At 41.0% G+C, this 26,629-nt stretch overlaps 1 protein-coding gene across 5 annotated transcripts in view; it reads left to right on the forward strand.

The window, feature by feature from the left end:
- Positions 1-26,629, forward strand: part of MET (MET proto-oncogene, receptor tyrosine kinase) — a 146,927-nt gene that overhangs the window by 97,017 nt on the left and 23,281 nt on the right. For 3 of the 5 annotated variants that reach the window (XM_034431027.3, XM_087874184.1, XM_034431026.3), the window contains 3 exons: positions 1,448-1,547; positions 8,899-9,114; positions 21,439-21,585. In XM_034431027.3, coding sequence (XP_034286918.1) covers positions 1,448-1,547; positions 8,899-9,114; positions 21,439-21,585 — 463 coding nt within the window. The remainder of the gene's footprint in view (positions 1-1,447; positions 1,548-8,898; positions 9,115-21,438; positions 21,586-26,629) is intronic. The other 2 variants (XM_087874185.1, XM_034431029.3) reach the window with 1 other exon arrangement.

Here is a 26,629-nt window from a genome sequence, read left to right on the forward strand (position 1 = left end):
CAGAAGGAAATGTCTTTTTCCAAAATTTGTATTGGCAAAATATTTCCACTCACTTTATGATATGTAGGCCCCTTTTAGGGACACCCACAGGGGTGAAAGGTAAAAAAAAAAAAATCAAGGTGGTAGCCACCCACTTTCCAAGGTGTGACGGTAGACTGCTTTTGGGTCATTTTGGCAACTTGGGCTGCCTCACTACCCAGTCTTTTTTCTAAGCATTAACAGGAACTTAATGGAAATTTCTCAGGTAAAATAATGTTAATAGAAAAATGTATTTTTTTACAAGAATGGAATAGGCTTGTATATTTTTTTATGATATGTAGGTTATTATATTTTAATAACCTACATATTATATGTAGGTTATTAATGTTATTATACATATTTTAATGGTGAAATGAGGATGTTTTAGTATTTTATTCTGCATTTTCTCTGAGTGATTGGCCCAAAGTCACCCAGCCAGCTTTCATATCTAAGGGAAACTTTGAACTCACAGTCTCTTGGTTCTAGGCCTTGACCACTACATCAAACTTGCTTATAGGAATGTCATAGAAACAATTGTTGGTGGGGTATCTTTCTGCTTCAGTTAAGCGCAAATGGAAAAAGGCTCAGAGAAAAAAGGAAGAATGTTGGGGATTCTCACAAGGACAAATTGCTTAGAGATTGTTCCAGTATCTTTTAGAAAAACAGTTGACATCTTGAACATTTAAACTCTCTCTAGATTGTCCCCCCACCCCCAAAATGCCAGTGTATGGGTAGCACTATAGTATTCTAGAAGCATCCTCTGAAATTGTTATTGCCTTATCACAGAATTGTCCAAAAAATAGTAAATTTAATGCATACTGATTTATAAAGCTTGTTCCTCACCCCATGAGAGTAGAATTCTTGATGTAAGAATTGTATTTGTTGCTGTAAATAGAATTCTATTTGCTCTGACTCCTTAAAATGAAACATTGTTTAATATTTCTTCTGTGCCACTCTGCTTATTACACTTTGGTCAACAAACTGCAGGATCTTTAAATTCTGTTGTTTATTTTGCCTTTTGATGGGAAAGATGGTTGAGGTCTGTTTCTAAGATCTTTCAAGTTACAAATCAGTTTGTTATTTTTACAACTGGTGATAAGCTGTTGGGGTTTGGGTCAACAATAAACCTAAGATCCATCAGGACTATGTTATACTACTTGTCTTTGTTTAATGTGCATATTTCCAAGGTTATAAAAATAATTACTACATATTGAGCCATTTAAATTTTTTTTGATAGGGGATTCAGAAAAAAAAAAAACTCCCCAAAAAGGGAAAGAAAGAAAGGTTCAGGTGTTGTAATGATCTTTTTGCAAAATTAGTTTCATCCTGTAACCGCATACTTATACATGCATACTTATTAAAATTAAAATACCAATCAGTTTTCTGGAGTAATATTTATAAGATTATTTCAATGTCTTTATTTCATCAGTGGTGGAAGTACAATTACAGCTCAAGGGATAAACCTGAATTCAGCATTCTCTCCAAAGATGTTGGTAACAGTCCCAAAGATAGGCAGAAACTTCAGTGTGGTAAGTTCACAATATACAACAGGTGCAGACGTGATTTTCTGCTCATGCACTAAATGTAATTTTGCAGCATTTGTTATTAAAATAAAATGGAATTTATTTATTTGTTTATTTATTTTTAAATTTGTATACTGCCCTTCTCCCTGAGGACTCAGGGCGGTGAACAGCCAAGTAAAAGCATAAACTACAAACATTAAAATACAATTAAAAAGATATATATAAATTTGGCCCCATGATTAAAAACAATAACAAACAATTTAAAACATTTTAAAAAGTGTTAGGCCAGCCCGGCTTGCTGGAAAAAGAAGGTTTTAAGGGCACGGCGGAAGGCACCAAGGTCTTGGATTCTCCTTATCTCTGGGGTTAAACTGATTCCAGAGGGTAGGTGCCCCCACAGAGAAGGCCCTCCCCCTGGGGGTCACCAGCCTACATTGTTTGGCTGATGGCACCCCGAGGAGGCCCTCTCTGTGGGAGCGCACACGTCGATGGGAGGCCGTCGGTAGCAGCAGGCGGTCTCGAAGATAACTAGGTACTATGCCATGGAGCGCTTTAAAGGTGACAACCAGCACCTTGAAGTACATTTGGAAGACCACTGGGAGCCAGTGCAGCTCACGCAGGAGAGGTGTTGTATGGGAGCACCATGCGGCTCCCGTGACTACTCGCGCAGCCGCATTCTGGACCAGTTGGAGTCTCCGGGTGCTCTTCAAGGGGAGCCCCATGTAGAGAGCGTTGCAGTAGTCCAGGCGAGAGGTGACGAGGGCATGAGTGACTGTGCACAGGGAATCCCGATCAAGAAAGGGCCGCAACTGGCAGATCAGGCGAACCTGACCAAAAGTCCCCCTGGCAACAGCTGTCAGATGTTCCTCCAAGGACAGCTGCATATCCAGGAGGACTCCCAGATTGCGAGCCCTCTCTGAGGGGGAGAAAGACTCGCCCCCAATAGTCAGTGATGGAGTCAACTGACTATATCGGGATGCCAGGAACCACAGCCACTCAGTCTTGGAAGGGTTGAGCTTGAGCCTGTGTCTCCCCATCCAGATCCGCACAGCCTCCAGGCACCAGGACATCACTTCAAGGGCATTGTTGGGGTGGCCTGGGATGGAGATGTACAGCTGGGTGTCATCAGCGTACTGATGGTACTTCACCCCAAAGCCACGGATGATCTCACCCAGCGGCTTCACATAAATGTTGAACAGAAGGGGCGAGAGGACCGACCCCTGAGGCACTCCACATATAAGAGGTCTCGAGGTCGACCTCTGCCCCCCTGCCAACACGAACTGCAACCGGTTGGAGAGAAAGGAGGAGAACCACCGTAACACGGTGCCCCCCATCCCCAACTCTTCCAACCGGTGCAGGATGATACCATGGTTGATGGTATCAAAAGCCGCTGAGAGGTCTAACAGGGCCAGAACAGAGTAGCAACCCCTGTCCCGAGCCCTCCAGAGATCATCTACCAACACGACCTATGCCGTTTCCGTGCTGTGCCCAGGCCTGAAACCCGACTGGAACGGATCTAGATAAGACCTTTCCTCCAGGTACCGCAGAAACTGTTGTGCGACCACACTCTCGACAACCTTCGCCACAAAGCGAAGGTTGGAGACAGGGCGATAGTTGGCTAATACTGCCGGTCCAGGGAAGGCTTCTTGAGGAGAGGCCTCACCACCGCCTCTTTCAAGGCCATGGGGAAGTAACCCTCACTCAACGAAGCGTTAATAATTCCCTGGAGCCAGTCTCATGTAACCTCCCGGGAAGCCAGTACTAACCAGGAGGGACACGGATCCAGTAAATATGTGGCCGCACTAAGTCTCCCCAGAATCCTGTTCACGTCATCAGGGGTCACAGAGTCAAACTCTTCCCAGATAACGTTCTCAAGACTATTCCTCGCCACCCTGCCCGAATCTACCCAGTCAGAGTCCAAATCCCCCCGGATCTGTACGATTTTGTCATATAGATATTGTCCGAAATCCTCGGCCCTGCCTTCCAGGGGGTCCTCCCGCGCTCCCGGGTGGAGCAGGGAGCGGGTCACCCTGAACAGGGCAGCCGGACGATTCTCTGATGACGCAATAAGAGCGGAAAAGTAATTAAACTTTGCCGCTTTTATCGCCACTAAGTAGGTCTTAATATGCGACCTTACCAGTGTTTGGTCAGATTCAGCAAGACTGGCCCGCCAACCGCTCTCTAGGCGTCTTTTCCGGTGAATGGTGAACACTTCTTTGTTTAACTGGATAAACATACAAGTAGGGATGATTTGATACAGGCAATAGAGGAAAGATAGGTGGTGACAGTGGGAGACCCTGCAGATTTCCCTAATTCAAGGATGGATAAACATACTGCATTGATTATGTTACCTAATTTGGTAATGAAACATATGCAAAGAAACAACCAAATTGTTGGTACTCACAGAATACCAAGAATCCCACAGGATTCAATCTTGAGCTACAAATATTTTTTTCTATTAGATAAACATATGTTTAAAAGGAAAGCTGAATTAAGGGAAAGTTGAACACAAGAGATCCACAATGGGCAAAATGTATGAAATTAAGTTTTGTTCCCTATTTCATAGTGTAAGAACTTTAGATTGGTGTTTCACAGAAATGAACTCCCAGAACTCCCCACCCAGCATGTCTACATCTCTTAAAGTTGCAGAAATAGAAGACTTGATTGCTTTAAATCAGATCCACGATAAATAAAAGGCAGTATTCTTGTATTGTGCAGAACATTATTTACTTGCACAAAGGCCTTAATACAATACTTTATTTAATAAAATACTTTTTGATTAATAAAAGTATATTCTTGAATAGATTTAACTACCCATCCCAGCTTGTATACAGATATATATTGTAGTTAACACCATGAATGCAGATCTACACTCTAAACTACAAGACTAGTTGGAACCAGTTGAGTTGGAAGACATAGGAGTAGCATCTTCTGATTAGAAACATGCAGGCCACTCAAATGTGCACATACCCTAAATATAAACTGCTAAATCATGTATGTTAAGCTATATATTAGCCAGCTAATGAATATGTAATTCAGTTAGACATACACTTACCCCTTTTTTTTTGTTTATGGCCCTTTTCTATTAGTGAGTCTTGAGTTGTAAAATTTTGTTATGCACTTATTAATATGTTGAACTTTTTGCAAGAAGCAGCTGTTTTTCCTTCAACACTATGTAATACATAAGTTGCTGAAAACACATTTTAATCTGAATTATGGGTATTAAATGGATACTGGGTTTTATAACTGTATTCTGTTTCTTGAAGCACAAGTAACATATCTGAAGTATTACTTAAGAGCAACAGTAAAAGATAGCAGTCATTCTCCTGTCCATGTTTATAAGCTTCCCAAAAGCCATTGTTGGCACAGTTTGAAAAAATGGACTGTTTGTATGATCCAGCAGGAATAGTTTTGTGCTTTTTGGTTCTGTTAATAAATACATCAAGCCAGTAAGTGAAGATGGAAGAAATCCAGGAATTGTATACATACTTAACTGGATATAAATGCCAATGAATATTCATAGAGCTGGGAGGTTTTTTTAGAAGTATGTACAGATGCATCTAAAGTTAGCAATGCTATAAAAATCAGCTGCTGTTGCAAACAGTCAAAAATTAAATGCTATGTTTTGCCATGTATAATTGTACAATATAAAACACTATAAGTACTGTTCATTGGTGTAGGCCTGCACAGTGTGTGAGGTGATGATTTGAAATACCTTTATGATAATTCTGTTGAATAACCATATGAAAGAAAGAGATGAAATGATTTGTATTGCTCAATTAGTCTATTTGTCTGCGGGGTTTGGGAGAAAACCATTTTCTCCTGTGGCCTTTGGAATATTCTCCCGCTGGAAGTGAGGTTGGACCTAACACTCCTGGCGTTCCTGAAGAGCATTAAAACCTGACTGTGCTGGTTGGTATGGGGCGCCAATAAGGATGTGCTATGCTGGGGTTGGCTGAAGATCCCCAGTCCCATGTCACCTGTTCTCTTGGTTTTTAGTTTTTTATCTAACCATTTTAATTGTTTTAACCATTTGTACTTTCTTTTAAGCTTCTGTAAGCCGCCCATAGTTGCTGCAACAGTGAGATGAGCAGAATCTAAATGTAATAAATAAATAAATACATAAATACATAAATAGATAGACAAAAATATACTTTGTCTTGGAGATTATAACAAGAAATAACCTGGCAAACTTATTTTCTACAAGTTTTTAAAAAGAATTAATATGCTTAAAATTAAGCATAATAAAAACATAGTAAATTCTTTGTTATATACGGTTGCATTTAATGCCTCTCTCCAGAATAACAATATTGCATATTTTCTTTTTCTGGAAAAATATGTGCATATGTGAGGGGGGAGGGAAAACCTAGCACAAACAGGAAAAAATGTGTTAAGATCAGCATGACTTGTAACCACACCATAGTGAAATCTGAGGGAGAAGATTTAAAATCTTCAAATAATTTGAAAAATATGTCAGTACAAAGATAATTTGGATTTATTTCAGTTTTGAAGTAATGCATTCATAAAAATATCTACAGACTGAATTTCTATAGACAAATTCATTGATCAGTCAAAGTATGTATGTTTGGTACATCAAAATATTTATCTGTGTTCAATTTAAATATGTTTAACAATAAACAAATGAACAAAACTGATTTAAAATATTTATATCTGAAAATGTTATGATAAATCTTGAGATAATGCTAATTTAGATGATTATTATAGCACAACTTTGCATAATAAATACCAATACAAACTGCCCTGAGAATAATCTCAGATGCAAGTCAACTGTGCTAACAGTATAGATAATCCCAGTTTTCTAAACACTGGGATAGAAAGTTCATAAAAGAATAACTCACAGATCATGCTAAATTAAAACAAATTTACTTTGTACAACATGTGAGCCTCTCAATGTTTTAAATGCAACCATAACACTATTTTAAAAATGGAGGCTGTTATATACAAATGGAGCTATATTTTTAGTCTTTTACCCTTACCTCTTGTTCGCCATTTCCTGAGTATACCAATTGAATATGTTAATATTGATCTGATCCATATATTCAAAAGTCCTTTTTTGTCTGTATATCTTTGGCTTTATTTACACATCCTAATCTGTCTTTACTACAAGCTCATACTTAACAAACTAATACTAAATTAAAGTTAGGTGAGAAAAGAGCACACATTGATGATAATTCCTAATAGCCTAAACTCTTACAAATTGGTGTGATATTCAAATTATTTTAATGCATCAAAGTTTGGAATTCTATTTCAAACATTTTATCTCAGGCATTGTAATGGCCTGGGCTCTATAACTTTTTATCTCTTTATCTGAGTTGCCCTCTTGATGGTACCCTTAAGTACACAAAACTTCTTCCAGTTTTATGTGTATGTCACAAAGTTAAGAAAAAATAAATTAGTTATTGGAGTTTAGATTTATAGGTTGTGTTTATATTCATTAATTCAGAGGTTGCATTATTGTTTCTGAAAGACATGAGTGGGCCTTACAAACAATGTGGGTTTTGTGAAAAGGTTTCTTCTTCCATATGTTCACAGGTGCAGGTGGTGGAAATAAAAATAATAATATTGAAATATTATTGAATTTTTTTTTCATTTAAAACAATTGTAAGCACTCAAAATAAATATTTCTATTTATTTTGTAAATACACATACTTAGTAATATATATATTTTGTAAAAAATACATACTTAGTAGTTATGTTTTATATTAGAAACATTTGTAAAAATTTAAAGTAACACTAAATTAAAATGCATCCTAAAAACTGATTTGTTTATCTATAAGAAAAAAAATGAAACAATGTACTATTTCCCGAAAGCATCACAATTTTCAATGTTAAAACTAATTTCAAAGTCAAAATGTTGTGTCAAATAACATAACAGTAAGGGCCCTAGAAATGTGATTTACTGTGACCTTTCCAATCAGTCACATTGCATCATCACTAAAGAACATTATTAGATTTCTTTTTTATCATTCTCTGAAAGCATGCTTTTCAGAGTCTAGGGGCAGATAAAGTAACAAGCTACAGATCCCATTCTAGTAGATGACCACAAACTAGATTACAAATACCACTGTTATTAATTTAAAAGACATTGGCTACTCTGCAGTAGATAAGATGTGCAATGAATTTGTATTAATGAAATGTATTTTAGTATTATAGATTTATTTTGAACTATACAACTGCTTCTTTGTGTAATTATCCATTTTGAATACCTTAAAGGATCAAAGCAAAATGTTTAAAATAGTACTTATGAACAACGGAAGAATTGCATGAGATCCTAACTCTAATTGCATATCATTCTTGCATGTATTAAGTTTTTATACTGTAATATATCTTGTTACATTTTCTTATATTCTTTTGTAATTAAAGATAACCTTTACTTTAGATAATCTGTTACCTAATTGTTAATTTAAAATATTTAGTATATTTATAAATGGTTTGCAATATTTCACCATTTGGATTAAAGGTCAGCTGAAGAAAGTTTAGTTTAATCCATTTCTTAGAGTAAGACACTTTTAGATAACCATTGGGTTAAATGTGTTAAATTAGTAAAAGACAAATAAACAACAAGCAAGGATTGGAAATTGGTGATTTTCTACATATGTCTAAACTACAACTTCTAACATACCTTACTATGTGTAATTGCGAGTTGTATACTAGCAACATTTGGAGAGCAACTATCATTATGCTGGAACTAAAACATTCTTCATAGAAGGCAGTCCAGAATTATGTTTAATTTCTTCAGAGTATGTTTCAGTGTTGAATATTTGATACTCTCTCTTCGTTAAGGTTTTCCTGCAAATTTGTTTTTCAAGACAGCATCTACATTTTTAAAATAAATAAAATCATTCTACATTTAAATATGGCTATTTCTGCTAGGCCTTTGTTTCTTAAGTGGAAATAGAACTTTCTCTGTACTTTGAGATGAGTAATGTCTTATAGCTGCATAAATAATTTTTTGTAGGTACAAATTATCTCCGATCTGTAAATGTAGACCTGTATTCAATTGAGGTAAATGGGGAAATCCATGCAAATAGAAAACCAGTATGCATTGAAGTTATATGTATGTATGTATGTATGTATGTATGCATATATGTAGATTTGGATTTTAATTAGTAAACAATGATTAATATATAATTCAAAATCTATCAGTGTAACATAGAATTTACATTTTCCTGCTTATGCTTCTATTGTCTACATAAGAAGCCATTCAATATAATTTTCAATGCTCAACTGCACAATTGCAGTGTGATTACAACAAAAAGATAAAACTCATAGTCTTTCATATAAAACGTTGTAGACATATTAGCAGATACATCTATTTAATTTGTTTTTCTTACAGGCATGTGACCATCGTTCAGATTCTGAAATAATCTGTTGTACAACTCCTTCACTGAAAGCCTATGAGCTGATGTTGCCTTTTGTTACAAAAGTGTTTTTCATTTTTGATGGTGTCACTTCATCTGGTTTTAATTTTGATTATGTGAATGACCCTGACTTTACCATTTCTGAAACACCATTGTTGGTTTCCAAGGGAAGTCAGAATGTAATAATTAAGGTAAGATTTTATATAACATACATGTTTTTACTTTGGTGATTATCCTGGGCATTATGGAGGCATTACATTATTAAAATAGTTTTTGGCCTATCTAGCTGAACAGATACCATGTTATGCAAAAAACTGCAATAATGATTTTAAACAGATTTGAAAATGACAGATTGCTGAATAGTTTTCAATCTCAGAAGGTAAAAGATAGCTGGGTATTAAGATAAATAAAAGATGAACTTTACTACTCATATATTAAGAAAACATATTTTCCCTTTCTCTTAGTACAAAATATGCAGTTTGTCATTTCAGTTGGTTATATAGCCTATTTTTAAAATAATTTAAAGTACCGTATTTTCCGGCGTATAAGACGACTTTTTAACACATGAAAATCTTCTCAAAAGTCGGGGGTCATCTTATACGCCGGGTGTCGTTCTTCTGTAACCAGGCAGACCAGCCCGAAAGGCTCAGACGAGCCTTAAATGGCTCTGACGAGCCAAGCTCTGACCATCCCAGCTGAGTTGCCTGCTAATCAGGCAACTCAGCTTCAATCAAAAAGTTTTTTCTTTTAAATGGCTCTGACTGACTGCTAATCAGTGGTGGGGTCCTCCCAGGTTTGCACTGTTCCCCCGAGCCGGTAACGGTAAGGATATGACGTCACCGAACCGGTTCTCCCCCTCCACCCCCCCACGTTATTCTTACCCTTTGTTTGGCCCCACTCCCAATCTATTGCTGCCTCCTGAGTCCCAGCTGATGGCTAGAGGGAAAAAAACTCTTTAAACTCTTGCTGCTGGGCTTCAAAGGTCCGCCCTACAGCTGATCAGTGTTAAAAGAAAACAAATGAGTAGCTATGCTAGGGAAAAAACGAAACTGAAAGTAAAGCAGGCTCTGCTGCAACGTGACAAAATGAGGCAGGGAGAGAGATTTCTTTTTCTTTTTGCTCACCAAAAAAGGTAGGTGCAAACAATGGGAAATTTAGGGCAAAAGAGGAGAGTTCAAGATTTTAAAACACAAAAGAAAAAAAGGTCTATTTAACTAGGGAATTGTAATAATTGAGATACTATTAATTGTATATTGTGTTGAAAGCAGAAATGGTTAAGTTGTGGTTTGGAGGAATATATGGGGGAAATTATTTGGTTTATTATTATTGGTAAATATCATTAATTGATTTGTAAGAAATTGGATTGCATGGAAATAATTGGAATATTCATGTTCATATTGATTAATATACAAAAAAGATAGTTATATAACTGATTTATATTAAAATGTTGAATTTATATTAAACAACTGTAATATTACATAATTAACCAATGTGAGGATGGATATAAAAATAAATGGCAATGGGAAGGGGCATAATATAGAATAGAAGGGAAAAATTGAATTTGATTAAGATTAGAGATGAGGATGAAGGGTAATATTGGTTTTTTTAAAAAATAGATGAGGAATAAATATGGCAAAAAGGAAATATAGAAATTGTAAATTTAAATGAAATGACTAAACACTGTTTAAATTTGTGAACCAGCCAAATACTCTGTTTAAAAAAAATACATTGTATGTTTGTATGTGTGTTTCTAATTATTGCTATTTATTCATATTTGTTCTCTTTTATTCTTTAAAGTTTAACAATTCATTCTTTATCTTAATATCTTTATATTTGTTTGGGGTTGGCTTTCTTCCCTTTCATCTTTTTTATTGTACAGCAATCTTTCTCCTCAAACCTACCACCTCTCTCTTTTCTTTCCTTCTTACTTTCTCTTCCCCCCCTCTTCTCCTCCTCCCTGCTTCCTCTTCCTTTCTCCTTCTCCTCCTCTCTTCCTCCCTCTCTTCCCCTCACCCCTATTCTAATTTCCCTTCCCTTCCTTCATCCCTCTCTATTGATGTATCCTTTTATGCATATGGACTACTCAGAGGGCTGAAAAAGTTATTTTTGACTGGTCCTCACACTTTTGACCAGTCCTCGAACTTACGACTGTCCTCACATTTTACGTTTTTGCCCTATCTCGTCACCATGGTGAAGAGAAGCAGTTGTGAAATGAGTGACATGGTTGTTAAGAATGCTACAATGGGCATAAATGATGACCCAGCCCGTCCAGCACCGCTGTGGCTCCCGCAGTCCAAGCGATGCCGATCGCTGCCACCCACCATCACCCCAATGGGAAGAACCGCCCGGCAGCGATTCCAAGGAGCCCGAAGCGAACATCCTGGAGCAGCACGGGCCGGCCCAGAGGCTTAAACCCCAGGAGCCCAGGTGCCGAACCCCGCACAGCAGAAAACACATGACAGCCAGTGCCCAGTTCCTTCTGCAGCCGTCCGGATTGGCGCCAAGCCAGGAAACTGCGCTGCACACTCCCACCCATCTGGTGCGGCGGGTGGAGATGAAGGAGCAGCCTCAGCGGCAGCAGCAACACCAGCAGCAATTACAACCGGAAAAGCCATGGGGAAAGGAGGACGAGGAAAATCTGGCAAGGCGGTGCGAGCGTTTCATGGCTCCTCCGGTGAGCGGATTGCGAGAGCTGCGCGACTGGGGCGGAGACATGCGAAGTCGCATGGAGCTTCTCATAATGGAGACGCAGAGCCAGGTGTGCAAGGCGCTGGCCCAGGTCAACCGCGGCGCCGCTTTCACCGTGGACCTCCTTGGAATCGCCTTGGAATGCTGGAACCAGCTGGTTGCTGCGTGGAGCTTCCCCCAGGCATCCAGGGGGATATTACCGACGCTCCGACTTCCCTAGACCGGTGGGGCTCGCCATCAGTGGGGGTCAGCTGGGGAAGTCGGAGCGTCGGTAATATCCCCCTAGATGCCGGGGGAAGCTCCGCTCAGCAATCAGCTGGTTCCAGCATTCAGCAGCATGCAGCCTTGACTAGATCAGCACAGCTTCCTGTCAATGTTGTCGGCGCTCCCGTAGCGTCATCAGTCAGCGCCAGCAACTCAGATTCATGAAGCTGTGCCAATCTCGACAAGGCTGCATGGGTGAAGGAAAAAAACCTGGTACAAAATAGCCCTCTTGCCACTACACATAGCGTAGCCCATTACCTTTCTCTACAGTACAGCAACAATACATACAGTACAGCAACAGTACATACAGTATAGTATACAAATATAAAAGTCAAGACTCCATCATGGCTCCACCAGCAAGAAGAAAAATATGAAGCCAGTTTTAAACTTAAAGTTGTAAACTTTGCCATGGAACATAATAACTGTGCTGCTGCAAGACAATATGGAGTAACAGAAAAGATGGTTCGGGACTGGAAAGCAAATGTAAAAGCAATAAGAGTATGCCAAGGGGTAAGTGTGCATTAAGAAGAGGCACCCCACATTGGCCAGAACTCGAAAAACATGTAGCAGACATGGTGAATGAGCATCGCCAAAACGGTTATGTAGTGACACGAAATAAAATACGTTTGTTTGCACTTCAGTGGGCCAAATCTAACCCAGATCACAGCAACAGTTTTAAGGCCACTGTATCCTGGTGTACTAGATTCTTGGAAAGGCATAATTTGGTTCTGAGGCAAAAGACAAAAATTGCACAAAAATTACCTGCAGATCTTGATGCCAAAGTAAATAGTTTCCATCGATATGTAATAAAACAGCGCAAGAAACATGGCTATGTGTTAAGTAGTATCGGAAATATGGATGAAACTCCAATGAATTTTGATATGATTGGAAATAAAACTGTCCATCCAAAAGGTGAAAAAACAATTTTAATTAAAACAACAGGACATGAGAAGTCCAGTTTTACAGTGGTACTAGCATGCACAGCTGATGGCTCCAAACTGAGACCAATGATTATTTTTAAAAGAAAAACAATGCCGAAACTAAAGTTCCCTGTTGGTTGTTTTGTACATGTGAATGGAAAAGGCTGGATGGATGAAGAAGGGGTAAAGCTATGGCTTGATAATGTATGGAGCAGGCGACCAGGTGGACTTATTCAAAAACGTAGTCTACTGGTGTGGGATATGTTCAGGGCTCATTTAACTCCCAGCACCAAGCAAAGGCTTGCAAGAATAAACACAGATGCGGCAGTTATTCCTGCAGGAGTGACATCGTTGGTAGAGCCACTGGATGTGTGCCTAAACAAGCCATTTAAAGATCGCATTCGAGAACAGTGGAATGAATGGATGGTTAGCGGTGAAAAGTCATTCACAAAAGGAGGAAACATGCGTGCTCCACAGTTGGATGTTTTGTGCAAGTTTGTTATAAAAGCCTGGAATGATATTGATGCAGAAAGAGTAATCAAGTCTTTCAAGAAGTGTGGCATATCAAATTCATTAGATGGTATGGAGGACGACTACTTGTGGCAAGATGAAGAGGAAGCCGAAGCTGAGACCACACCATCTGATACGGAATTAGATCCATATGATGACTGCCTTACAAATGTATCACAAGATGTCATTGATGTACTTATGATATCAGATGACGAACAGGAGGATTTTGAAGGCTTTTAAAGGGAAACTGTCACACCAGCAAAACCTATAAAAATAGCTTGCAGTTATGATGGACATTGCTGACTCGCCAGGGACTTGCCCAGCACTGGCTCTCTTTTGTTTGTTATCTTCCTCCTATCATCATCAGTTCCAGTTTGGTTGACAGCTTAGAAAACAAAACAGCATGGCAGCTCCCATGGGTTTATTGTCTTATCCTTCCTTTCAACTTTAGAGTGAATTAGGAAAAGTTTAATCCAATTGCACTGTTTTATGTTGACATGTTTGATGACAAACAGCCTTATGTTTATAAGTGACAGTTTTCCTGCTAAGTACCTGCATGTCATAAGCATTTGAATTAAAATTACCATATTGAAATCAAATCTGATGTTTTTTATTTTTATTTGGTGTGCGTTGGAAGAGGGGTAGTCTTATACAGCGAGTATAGCCCAAACCCTATATTTTAACAGGAAAAGTAGGGGGTCATCTTATACGCCCAGTCGTCTTATACGCCAGAAAATACGGTAATTGGGGGTTTTCTTAGTTGTTCTTTTTTTAGACCTAGCTATTTAAAGTTTAGGAAGTTTTAAATTTAGCTGCTTTTATATAAAATAAAAATAAAATAAAATAATATTTGTGCAGCTTTCTGAGATTTTGTGTGTTTCTGTAGTGTTTCACTCTAACTACACAAACACTCAAAATCTCACAAAGCTGTATGTGGAATTTTGTGTGTGTAAAGTGTGAAAGTTGGTTTTTGGGACTTTTGGTGGATGTATGAGGTTCCTGCTTGTTGCAGGGGCCATTTTGAGTCTAGCACAGCTGCTTTTACATTGTGGGTGAGCCAGTTGTGTTGTGTTGTGTGTGTGTGTATTTTTATTTATTTTATTTTATTTATTTATTTTATTTTATTTTTATTTGGTGTGAGTTGGAAGAGGGGTAGTCTTATACGGTGAGTATAGCCCAAACCCTATATTTTAACAGGAAAGGTCGGGGGTCGTCTTATATGCCCAGTCATCTTATATGCCAGAAAATACTGTATCAGTTTTATGCTTTGATACTTTAGATACTTTACTTTGAACATGATATAATTATGAAGTTAGTAACTCTGATCAACTTCCTATAATAGTAAAAAAACACAGGAGAATATCATCATTTCAGACTAACAAGAGAAGAGAAGAGAAGAGAAGAGAATAAGAAGAGAGAATGAGAAGAGAAGAGAAGTCTTTATTGGCCAAGTGTGATTGGACACACAAGGAATTTGTCTTGGTGCATACACTCTTGGTGTACATAAAAGAGAAGATACAATTTGTATACAAATTGTATCAAAAGCTATAAAATTTTCTGAGCTTACTGCATCAAATATTTGGAGTGAATAATTTAATGTAGGATTTAAATTGGGATGAAGTGGAGGAAAATGAGGATAACAAGATGGTTACACATATGCAGGTTTCATGTACCTTATCATTTAACACTTATAACATGTTAAAAATGCATACCTGAAGATTGCCTGAAATAGCAATAGCACTTATACTTATATACCACTTTACAATGCTTTACAACCCTCTCTAAGTGGTTTACAGAGTCAGCATATTTCCCCCTATTTGGGTCCTCCTTTTACCCACCTTAGAAGGATGGAAGAATGAGTCAACCTTGAGCCTGGTGAGATTTGAACTGCCAAATTACAGGCAGCGGGCAGTCAGCAGAAGTAGCCTGCAGTGCTGCACTCTAACCACTGCACCACCATGGCTCATATCTGAAATCCTTTGATGCATGTGATTTCAGCAATCTCTTGCTCATTTGTGCTGGTGAAGTTTCCGGAAGAGCCTTTAAGATTTGTAGTGGAGTGTTCTGGGAGGTTAAAATCCTTAGAGATTACTTTGTCCTTCTTTTCTATCTGATATCAAATCCAGAGGGGCACTGTTGGCTGGTAATAGCATATATCACATTAGCGGAAGAGCAGGTGAAGGGACCCCTAATCTTGTGTGTAAAGTTACTGAAGTCTGTGAAGAAGTTGTTTTTGTAAATCTGAACATCTGGACTTATTGCAAGATCTGGTTGCCATGTTAACATTCTCTTCCTTTTGTTTCTGGTTGCTTGTGAGAACTTGTTCAGGCTGAGTAGTTTGTCCATATGCAAATAGCCTTGTACCCGGTGCCTGAGACACTGCAGCATATTTGTACAGTAATTTATAGCTTATTAGTAATATGTTTGAATGGCTTAAACTGTGAGTTGAAAGTGACAGCCAGTGATATTATGTTGTTTGGTTTCTGTGGCCCTTTTTTTAATAGGTTCTCCCATGGAATTGATTTGGCTGTGGTGATAAGTCTATTGATCTCATTGGATGAGAAGTTCAGTTTTCTGATTTAATTCTGTTTTTGAAACTTGTCACGTATTTGGAGTAGATAATCTTCCTGAAAAGCGCACAGGTATTTAGCAGGATCTCAAATGGGTCAAAACAAATGGAATTGTAGCACAAACTCTGGCTATACACAATAAACTTAATAATATGTTCTGCTAGAAATATATATCCATGATTATTTGTGAGTTTGTTATATAATGTAGTGTTTTTGTGTCCATTGTGTAATTTAACATAAAACCATCAAACAAATGCACTCAGTGGATTAAGTTGAAAATTGAAGGTAGGGTGGAAGTTGTTCAAGTATTTTATGAAATTTGATTCTTGGCTCCAGATGATGGAAATGTCATCAGTAAATCTCAAGAACAAGAGGAATTTCAGGTAAGAATTGAGAAAGCTCAAAAAATGTTGGGATATTGTAAGATATCTGTGCCCGTAGCTGTGCATTGATTTTCAAACATATGTTCCAGAGCTCCAATTGGCAGAAATGAATTTTCAAACAAGTACAAATACTCAAGTTTACACGCTTCATGATCATGCTTAGTTATGTTGTCATTAAGCAAACACAGCACAAAATTAAGTGATCGCTTAATTCAGTGTTCAGAAAGTTCTTACCAAAAGAGTTTTTGAACTGTTTTTTAATTAGTGCCAGAACAGAGAAGCTTTTATTTGCAGTAACTAATGGGACATATTTTGCTTCCAGTAAATAAATATATGCAAATTAAAAGTAGTTCAAGAAAAACTACTTAAATAGTTACATATGTGTGCCTATACATTTATTCAGATACTTTAAAACTTATTTGTAAATATCAGTCAATGTTAAAATAATTTAAAAGAGGTTTAAAAGCATCTTCTGAAAACATGTAACATGGAGCAACTAAAACTCATAGGAGAAATTGAGAACCTGATTGAATAGTTTTGTTACAGACATTTCAGTGGGAAGCAGCATTCACCATCTCCTTCTTGTGCCTGCCAAATGAGTATTATTTCATATAGAAACTTCAAAAACTGCAAAAAAAAAATCCTAGTTGAAAGGGATGTACCCCTAATCATTCCAGTCCATTAACTCATCAAGCCAATTCTTGAGTCTCCCCTCTGTCCTCCACCTATGCCATTAATTTCTTTGGATGTTGAGAGATAACCTTTCCTCTAGATTTTATTTCATTAATTTGGAATGGAAAAGTTGTAGGTCACACACTTTTTTGCTTTTTGGTAAAGATATGGAATGTACCAATAACGTTGGCTCTGAAACATGTAGCAAATTGAAGTTCCTTTGTATAGCCCTTTAAAGAGTTTTTCTAAATTGCAATCTCTGTCAAATCATCACCAATTTATACAGATAGTTCTTGTCTTATGGCCACAATTGGAACAAAAAACAAGGTGGTTGTTAAATGAGTTGTGCCCAGTTTTACAACCTTTTTGAATAATGCAGTCATTAAACTAATCCAGTTTCCTGCATTGACTTTGCTTGTCATAAGCCAGCTTGCAAATGGCAATCATATCACACTGGGCCATTGCCACCATTGTAAATACATGCTGGTCTCAGATCCAGCAGCTTCCTTACCTCCAGGAATTTCCCTCCCAAAACGTGATTGTAGATGTTATCTTTCAGCAAATCTGTATGTATCCTATGTGTAGTTCCCTAAAACATAATTATATATGCATAAGATTTCTTTTTTTTTTTCTTTTTTTTTTTCTTTTAAATTTTTATTGAAAATTATTAAAAAATACAGAAAAAAATATAATAATATGGATAGAATTGCAGAGAGTAATATAATACTATGGGAACTTACTTTCATAGTTGGTGGACCTGTCCCCGAGCAAAAGAATATTGGGCTAGAATTCAAAAATGGATTTTAGAAATCATAGGATGTAGAATAGATTTGAACCCGGAAACGTTTTTACTAGGCATGAAACCAGAGAATTTAAACAAATCTAATTGGTATCTCGCTCTCCACATCATCATTGCAGCCAGGATCTCGTTCACGCAAGAATGGAAATCTAAAAATATGCATAAGATTTCCAGAAACTTGCAAAATAACTGTAACTCTCAAACAATCAATTACCAAACATTAAATATTTGTGTGGGAGCTGGCATCCCTGGTGAAAGGAAAGCGCTTTGTCATGCAGGAGCGGGAGCCATCCTCAGTGAAAGGGAAGTGCTTGCGGGCTGCTGAAATGTGGACAGCCTGCGGGGCAAGACGGGACCGTCTTTCCCTGCACGGTGACCGCATTGCAGCCTGGGGGCCCGCCATGAAGTTGTTGTAGATCAGTGTGTAGTAGAGCTCCAGCAGCAGTACCACGCCCACTACCAGCACCTCCACTGCCTCCGTGGTCACCCTACCCTGCCTCCTGCCCCTGTGCGGGAAAGCCATGGCCACCAACAGTATTGCCACACTCTCCCCTTCCCATCATCCCTTCCTGGGCATGGAGAGAGGGAGGAAGGAGATGGGAATGAGAAGGAAGGAGGCAGGGAAGGAAGGAGGGGGACGATGGAAGGAGGGAGGGAGGGAGATTGGAATGAGGGAAGGACAGTCTGAGGGAAGTCCTGCCTTATCACTTGGCCATTAGCAGCCAGGGTGGATAAAAATCAATGATTTTTTTTAAAAAATCAAAAAAATCAGATTTTTTTATTTAAATCGGATTTTTTTGATTTAAATTGGATTTTTTTGATTTTTATAGAATTTATTTTAATAAAAAACTTTTGGGGTAAAAATCTATCGTAAGATAGTTTTCTATTTAAGGTACATAAATAATTTAGTTTATTCAGCATGAAATGGAGCTTAGTTATGAAGCATGAAGCTGTATATTCTGCAACACTGGGACTATCGGTGAGTCAACAATGGGTCAAAGGAGTAGCAGAGATGACAGTTGCTCTTTAAAAATTATGATTTAAATCAAGTTGATTTAAATCAAGCCTTTTTACTAGTGATTTAAATCATGATTTAAATTGTGATTTAAATCAACTCGATTTAAATCAAATCCACCCTGCTAGCAGCCCTGCTGCCCTTTTGCCATCCCCTTGTCCCATCCTCCTGGGCTCTCCTGGTGGTCTCCCATCTTATCACTGAGGGTACTTTGCTTACAAAGCTGGATCTCCTCACATAGAGAGGGAGTGGGCCTCCTCTGACCTCTCACTTTGCCCACCGTGAGCAACTTGGCCAAGGAAAGTGAGCACAGAAGCAGCAACAGCCTTGAGAAGGTAAGCGTGGCTGGATGCCCCCTCGGGGAAGCATGGCCTGGCTGGGCTGCAGGGTCCCGATGCCCTGAGAGCTTGAGGGCTGGGCTGGGGGCTTGCCCTCTGCTGCCCAGGGCTCCGGGCAGCCTGTGCCACCATCTGAGGGTCCCCCACATGGCCTGAGAGGTATGGTGAGGTTCTAGTGAATGAGGCTTTGGCGTTCGCCCTGGTCTCACCTTCCTCCACTGGAAACTTCCGACCAGCCTTGCCTGGTCCCCCCACAGGAGGTGGAGGATGGACACTGCTGCATGTGGAAGCTTGGAGGAGAAAGTTTGCTGGAAGCAGTTTTCTCCGAGTCCAACTTCTGCCTTGACAGATGTCTGGAGAGGAGGAGGGGGTGGTGTGGGAGCTGCGTGAGGGAAGGCTGCCACAACAAGCCAGCATCCTTACAACACATGGTTGGAAATGGGGATTCCCTTTCGAGAAGGGCCAGCTTTCCTTGTGCAGGACCAGGGAGCACTGATCCCATGCCTCCTCCTCTTGCTCTTTAGAGATCTGTTAAAGCAGAAGTTGGACTCAGAGGCAACTGCTTCCTGCAAACTTTCTCCTCCGCGCTTCCACATGCAGCAACTTTGTCCTCTGCTTCCTGCTTTGCTGGGAGGGAGCACCGGACTGGGAAATGCCAATGATATCTGGGATTGGGAGAAGAATGTCTCCTTCGGCATGCTGTGCCAAAGGCACTCCATTCCAAGCTTGGAGACTTTTATCCACATCTGTGTCATGGCCCCATCGGAGCCTGAATCTGAGGAGGAAGATGAGGCAGAGCTAGGGCCAATGGAGGAACGACCAGAGGGAGATGAGGCAGTCCTGGGCCCCTCGGGCCTGGGAAGGGTCGTTGGCAAGGGAGAGGGGACGCAGGAGAACAAGCCGAGGGGGGAGGGCAGGGCAGGCAGAGGAGCAATTACCTCCCCCCTGATTCCCCAGCATGAAGAATGGACAGGAGGAGGGATCAGCACAGGGCAACCCGAGGATGAGGGCACCCTGCCCTTCTTCACAAGGCACTTCTTCATTTGGGGAATGAGATTTAAAGAGAAGCTGTTGGGTGGGATGTTTGTCAGGAACAAGTGTTGAATCCATGGAGCCTCATGTGCTGTTGCTGACGTCTGGATTTTGTTGTGCATTGTCTTGTATGCCTTGCCCTATTTGCCTGTCTCACTGGACAGTCTTGGTTGCTGCTTGCTAACTTTGCTTGCTGAACTATTCGCAGCCAGAGGCTGTCAGAGGTGTGTGTGAGAGCTTTGCTCCAGGACTTGCAATAAACGTGGGGATGTTTGGGGGAAAGTTGGAGCAATAAGGGGAGTTAGAACTGTTCTCTGGCTGTGTTGCTTCAGTGCCTCGCACCGGGTCGTCATAATCTGAGCTTGCAAACTGCCAATCATGACTGGGTTTGGGGGGAAGGCCCTTTCCTTCCTTCCGTCAAGCCAGCCACCCCAACCCAGCCACGCCCACCTAGTTGCAGCAACCTGGCTGTTACCACCAGCCACATCCACCTGGCCTCTGTGAGTCGTCCTAGTCTTACATGCAACTGGCTCTTTGAGGGCAACCATATTGCTGTTGCGCCCTCAATGAAATTGAGTTTGACACCCCTGACTTAGTACAGGTAGTCCTCGACTTACAACAGTTCATTTAGTGTCCATTCGAAGTTACAACAGCACTGAAAAAAGTGATTTATGACCATTTTTCACACTTATGACTGTTGTAGCATCCCTCTGGTCATGTGATTTACATTTGGATACTTGAGAACTGATTCATATTTATGACCGTTGGCTGTGTCCCAGGGTCATGTGATCACCTTTTGTGGCTTTCTGACAAGCGAAGTCAATGGGAAAGCCAGATTTACTTAATAAATGTGGCAAGAAAAGTTGTAAAATGGGGTAAAACTCACTTAACAAATTTCTCATTTAGCAACATAAATTTTGGGCTCAATTATCGTCACTTGAGGACTATCTGTATGTCTGTAAATAATTTATTTTTATACTGATTGAACTTCATTCAATCACAGTGACAGGCAACAATTTTTTAACTTATTGAGACATCCTTAAGCTCCTTTGTAACTTTGATTTGAGTAATGAATAATTATTGGGGAATTTTAGGAAGGTAAATTTAATGTCTTTCTGTAATTATTTGAAATGTGAAGTTTTTCTGCTTGAATCATTTGCTAATTTTTGGAGACCAAATAACCTTGTTTAATCTATTGTAATGGCCACTGAGAAATGGCATTTCTTATGGCATTTTTTTAACTATGGAAAGCATAAATACAAGGTTCATTCTGCCTTTTGTTTTACTACTTCTCTCTTTACTAATTAATGTAACTTTTTTTAAGGGAAGTAACATTGACTCTGAAGCTGTTAAAGGCGAAGTATTAAAAATTGGAAACAAGAGTTGTGAGAACATCACTTTGAAGTTGCAGTCTGTTTCTTGTACCATTCCTAAGGAGCTGCTCAAAACCAACCATGAATTAAATATAGTGGTAGGATATTTATCTTTACATATATGATTCAGCTTTAAATGTCACCATTTTTACTAACAATACCTACTGCTCTGCATTTCTAGTTGGTTTTATATGTTCATTCTGTCTTTGATTTATGTATTAAGTGAGTAGCAGCAACATTTAAAATGGGAAGTACTTAGTTTTTACATTCTTACCTGGTTTGAACCAATCATTTGGTTCATACTGTATTTCTGCATTTCTTTTTCAAATATATAATTATAGCTGTTATTATTAATTATATTTTTTCTTTTTTTAAGTATTTTTAGCAATTCATAAATATATATACGCTTTCATAAATATTTTACTTAACTATTAATGCAATCTTATAGGAAAATATTTCCCCTATGACAACATCAGCTAAAGATATGAATTGGAAATCTGTCTGCAGCTCAGAATCAAATTTGCAACCATAACTTGGCATTTTAAATTGTGGATAAAGTTTGAGCTTTGGCTTTTAATAATCCTTATTATTTCCATAATTCTTTCTCTGTCTATACATATTTCAAAAAGAAATGTAGAAATATACAGTTTGATTCTGCAAATATTTTCATGATTAAAAATTTGCTTTTATTAGCTAAGCACCCTCCTTGTTTAGATCATGGTTACATTTACATTGCGAATATTGAAAGACGAGTCTTCCAATATTGAAAGAGGTGATTTACAAGGATGAGTGAGTGTGTGTGTATTTGAAATATTAGATATATGGATCTAAGTCAATATGAAGCATGCCAAACTGAATACCTTAGGAATAAGTGAAGATAGATGAATTGGAATGGAACAATTAATTTCATATTATTATAGATTATTCATGGCATGTCTGTACAATGGAATAGAGTGGGAGTAATATTCAATAAAATATACTAAGTACTATATGAGCTTGACTATAACTTAGTAAACAATAGGATCTCAACTGATAAAAATAGTGGATATCCAGGAAGAATCAGTACAAAGATGTGTACCTATCAGGAATCACAGAATTATAGGTCTGAAAGGGACCTTGGAGGTCTTCTAGTCCAACCCCTTGCCCAATTATTGCATCCTGGGCAAATTGCAGTCCAGTCTTTTTTTGAAGACTTACAGTGATGGAGCATCCCTAACTCTGGGTGGCAATCTGTTCCATTGATTAATTATTCTAACTTTCAGGAAATTTCTCCTTAGTTCCAGCTTGGATCTTTTTTTGTCTTGCCCTCAGGTGCTTTGGAGAATACGTCAATCCTCTTATGCCTGTGACAGCCAAAAACACTGGAAGACAGTTCTTATGTTACTTCTAGTTCTTCTCTTTGTTAGCCTAGGCATATCTAGTTCCTTAACCATTCACCATACAATTCAGCCTCTAGATCGGGGTGTCAAACTCAAGGCCCATGGGCCGGCTCTGGCCTGCGGGGTGCTTAAATCTGGCCCATGGGTCCGGCCTGGAAAGAGCAAAGGACCAGCCCACTGTGCCTTTGGCAGCTAAAAAGGGGCACAGGGGGCACACTCGCCCCCCCGTGCCCTGTTTTCAGTCTGGGTGGCCTCTTGCTGGCCAAAACAGGGTGCAGGGTAGCCACATGAGGGCCCTGCCCCCATTTTTGGCCTGGACGGCCTTCTGCAACACTCTGCCGGCCAAAATGGGGAATGGGGGGGGGCATGAGTCCCTCCTGCATCCTGTTTTCGGCCTCGACAGCCTCCTGCAGCACTTTGCGGCCAAAATGGGGCGTTTTGGCCAGCAGGGTGCTGCAGGAGGCATCCATCCCATCCCCCCCCCGGCCCGCGGAGGAGAACTACACAATGTGATCTGGCCTTCAAAGAAATCCAGTTTGACACACCTTATCATCCCTAATCATCTTTGTTGCTCTTCTCTACACCCTTTCTAGCAGCTCTGTGTTTTTGTTTTTGTTTTTTGTGTCGTGGTAACCAAAACTGGACACATAGTTCCAAGTGTGGCCTCACTAGTGCAGTGTAGAACAGTACTCTCTTTCTTGTGTTTTTGATGCTATTCCTCTATTGATCCAGTCTAGGACTGCATTGGCTTTTTTGGCAACTCCAGTACACTGCTGGCTCATACTTAAGTAATGGTCTACTAGGATACCTAGATCCAGGACTGAAATCTAAAAATTTTCCCTACCAGTTCTGTGGGCGTGGCTTAATTGGTGGGCATGGCTTGGTGGTCAGGTGACCCAGTGGCCGTGGCTTGGTGGGCATGGTGACTGGGTGGGCATGGCCAATAATAATAAATAATAAAAATAATAAACAAAGTACACAAAACAATAAGAGGTACCAAAAACCAACTTCCACATTTTACACACACACAACACAACATAACACAACTGACACACACACAATGTAAAAGCACTTCATCCAAAATGGCCCCTGCAAAAGCAGGAACCTCACAGAGGCATAAAAAGCTCAAAAACCAACTTTCACACTTTACACACACAGTACACAACACAACACAACTGACTCACACACAATTAAAAGAGCCTGTAGTACAGTGGACTAAAGCACTGTTATTAACTTTATTTATTTGTTTAATTTTATTTGTTTAAATTTCTATACCGCCCTTCTCCAATGTAGGACTCAGGGCGGTGAACAGCCAAAGTAAAAACATACATACAAAACATACAAAATCTAAAAACTGTTTAAAATAATTAAATAATTTTGGCCGTAATTAAAACATTCCAATTTAAAATCCATTTAAAATTTGACTCAAGCCAGCCCAGCTAGTTGAAATAAATGGGTTTTTAGGGCCCGACGAAAAATCCGGAGGTCTGTTATTGTACGTAGCTCTGGGGGGAGGTTGTTCCAGAGGGCGGGCGCCGCCACAGAGAAGGCTCTCCCCCTGGGGGTCGCCAGCCGACATTGTCTGGCGGACGGCACCCTGAGGAGGCCCACTCTGTGGGAGCGTACTGGCCGGTGGGAGGCTATTGGTGGCAGAAGGCGGTCTCGTAAGTACCCCGGCCCTAAGCCATGGAGCGCTTTAAAGGTGGTCACCAACACCTTGAAGCGCACCCGGAAGACCACCGGGAGCCAGTGCAGCTCGCGCAGGAGAGGTGTCACGTGGGAGCGCCTCGTCACCCCCAAAATCCCCCACGCGGCCGCGTTCTGGACCAGCTGGAGCCTCCGGGTGCACCCCAGGGGGAGCCCCATGTAGAGAGCGTTGCAGTAGTCCAGGCGGGAAGTGACGAGTGCCTGAGTGACTGTGCGTAGGGAGTCCCGATCTGGAAAGGGGCGCAACTGGCGTATCAGGCGGACCTGATAAAAAGCCCCCCTGGCCACGGCCGCCAAATGATCTTCTAACGACAGCCGTGCGTCCAGGAGGACGCCCAAGTTACGAGCCCTCTCCGTGGGGGCGAGTGATTCGCCCCCAATAGCCAGCGATGGCGTCAGCTGGCTATATCGGGACGCCGGAAGCCACAGCCACTCGGTCTTGGGGGGGTTGAGTTGGAGCCTGTTTCTCCCCATCCAGGCCCGCACGGCCTCCAGGCACTGGGACATCACTTTAAGGGCATCATTGGGGTGGCCTGGGGTGGAGATGTACAGCTGGGTGTCATCAGCGTACTGATGGAACTCCACCCCGAAGCCACGGATGATCTCACCCAGCGGCTTTACATAAATGTTGAACAGAAGGGGCGAGAGGACCGACCCTTGTGGCACCCCACAAGCAAGGTGCCTCGGGGTCGACCGCTGCCCCCCTGTCAACACAGATTGCGACCGGTCAGAGAGGTAGGAGGAGAACCACCGCAAAACGGTGCCTCCCACCCCCAACCCCGCCAACCGGTGCAACATGATACCATGGTCGATGGTATCAAAAGCCGCTGAGAGGTCTAACAGGACCAGGATAGAGGAGCAACCCCTATCCCGGGCCCTCCAGAGATCATCCACCAATGCGACCAATGCCGTTTCCGTGCTGTGCCCAGGCCGGAAGCCGGACTGGAGCGGGTCTAGATAGACAGCTTCATCCAGGTACCGGGGAAGCTGTTGCGCCACCACACTCTCAACAACCTTCGCAATGAAGCGAAGGTTGGAGACTGGACGATAGTTAGCCAAAACAGCCGGATCCAGAGAAGGCTTCTTGAGGAGGGGCCTCACCACCGCTTCTTTCAAAGCGGCCGGCAGGACCCCCTCACTCAAAGAAGCGTTAACAATCTTCTGGAGCCAGCCTCGTGTCACCTCCCGGGAAGCCAGTACCAACCAGGAGGGACACGGGTCCAATAAACATGTGGTCGCGTTCAGCCGTCCCAGGACCCTGTCCATGTCCTCGGGAGCCACAGGATCGAACTCCCCCCAGATAACACTCTCAAGACCTGCCTCAGTCATCCCGTCTGGACATACCCAGTCAGAGGCCAGCCCTTCCCGAATCTGAGCAATTTTGTCATACAGATATTGCACAAAATCCTCAGCTCGACCCTGCAAGGGGTCATCCCGCACTTCCAGATGGAGGAGGGAGCGGGTCACCCTAAACAGGGCGGCCGGGCGATTATCTGATGACGCGATAAGAGCGGCAAAATAGCTAGTTTTCGCCGCTTTTATCACCACTAGGTAGGTCTTAATATGAGACCTCACCAGTGTTCGGTCAGGTTCGGAGCGGCTGGTCCTCCAACTACTCTCCAGGCGTCTTTTCCGGCGCTTCATCTCCCTAAGCTCCTCGGAAAACCAAGGAGCTAGGTGAGTTTGGTGCCGGGTCAGAGGCCGCAAAGGCACGACTCGGTCCAAGGCCCCGGCAACCGCACTATCCCAGGCGGCCACCAGGTCTTCAGCCGAGTCATGAGCCAGAATCTCAGGAAATGGCCCAAGCTCCATCTGGAACCTATCAGGGTCCATCAGGCGCCTGGGGCGGAACCACCTGGTCGGTCCCGCCTCCCTGCGGCAGGGTGCAGCGGTTAGAAAGTCCAGTCGAAGGAGCAAGTGGTCAGACCATGACAAGGGTTCGATGGCTATATCCCCTATATCAAGGCCACTCAACCACTGACCAGAGACAAAAACTAAGTCCAGAGTGTGTCCTCCTGTGTGAGTGGGGTCATGAATTAACTGAGTAAGGTCCATG

The sequence above is a fragment of the Pantherophis guttatus genome, chromosome 7 (assembly GCF_059756535.1).
Source record: "Pantherophis guttatus breed Tessera chromosome 7, ASM5975653v1, whole genome shotgun sequence".
Taxonomy (NCBI): domain Eukaryota; kingdom Metazoa; phylum Chordata; class Lepidosauria; order Squamata; family Colubridae; genus Pantherophis; species Pantherophis guttatus.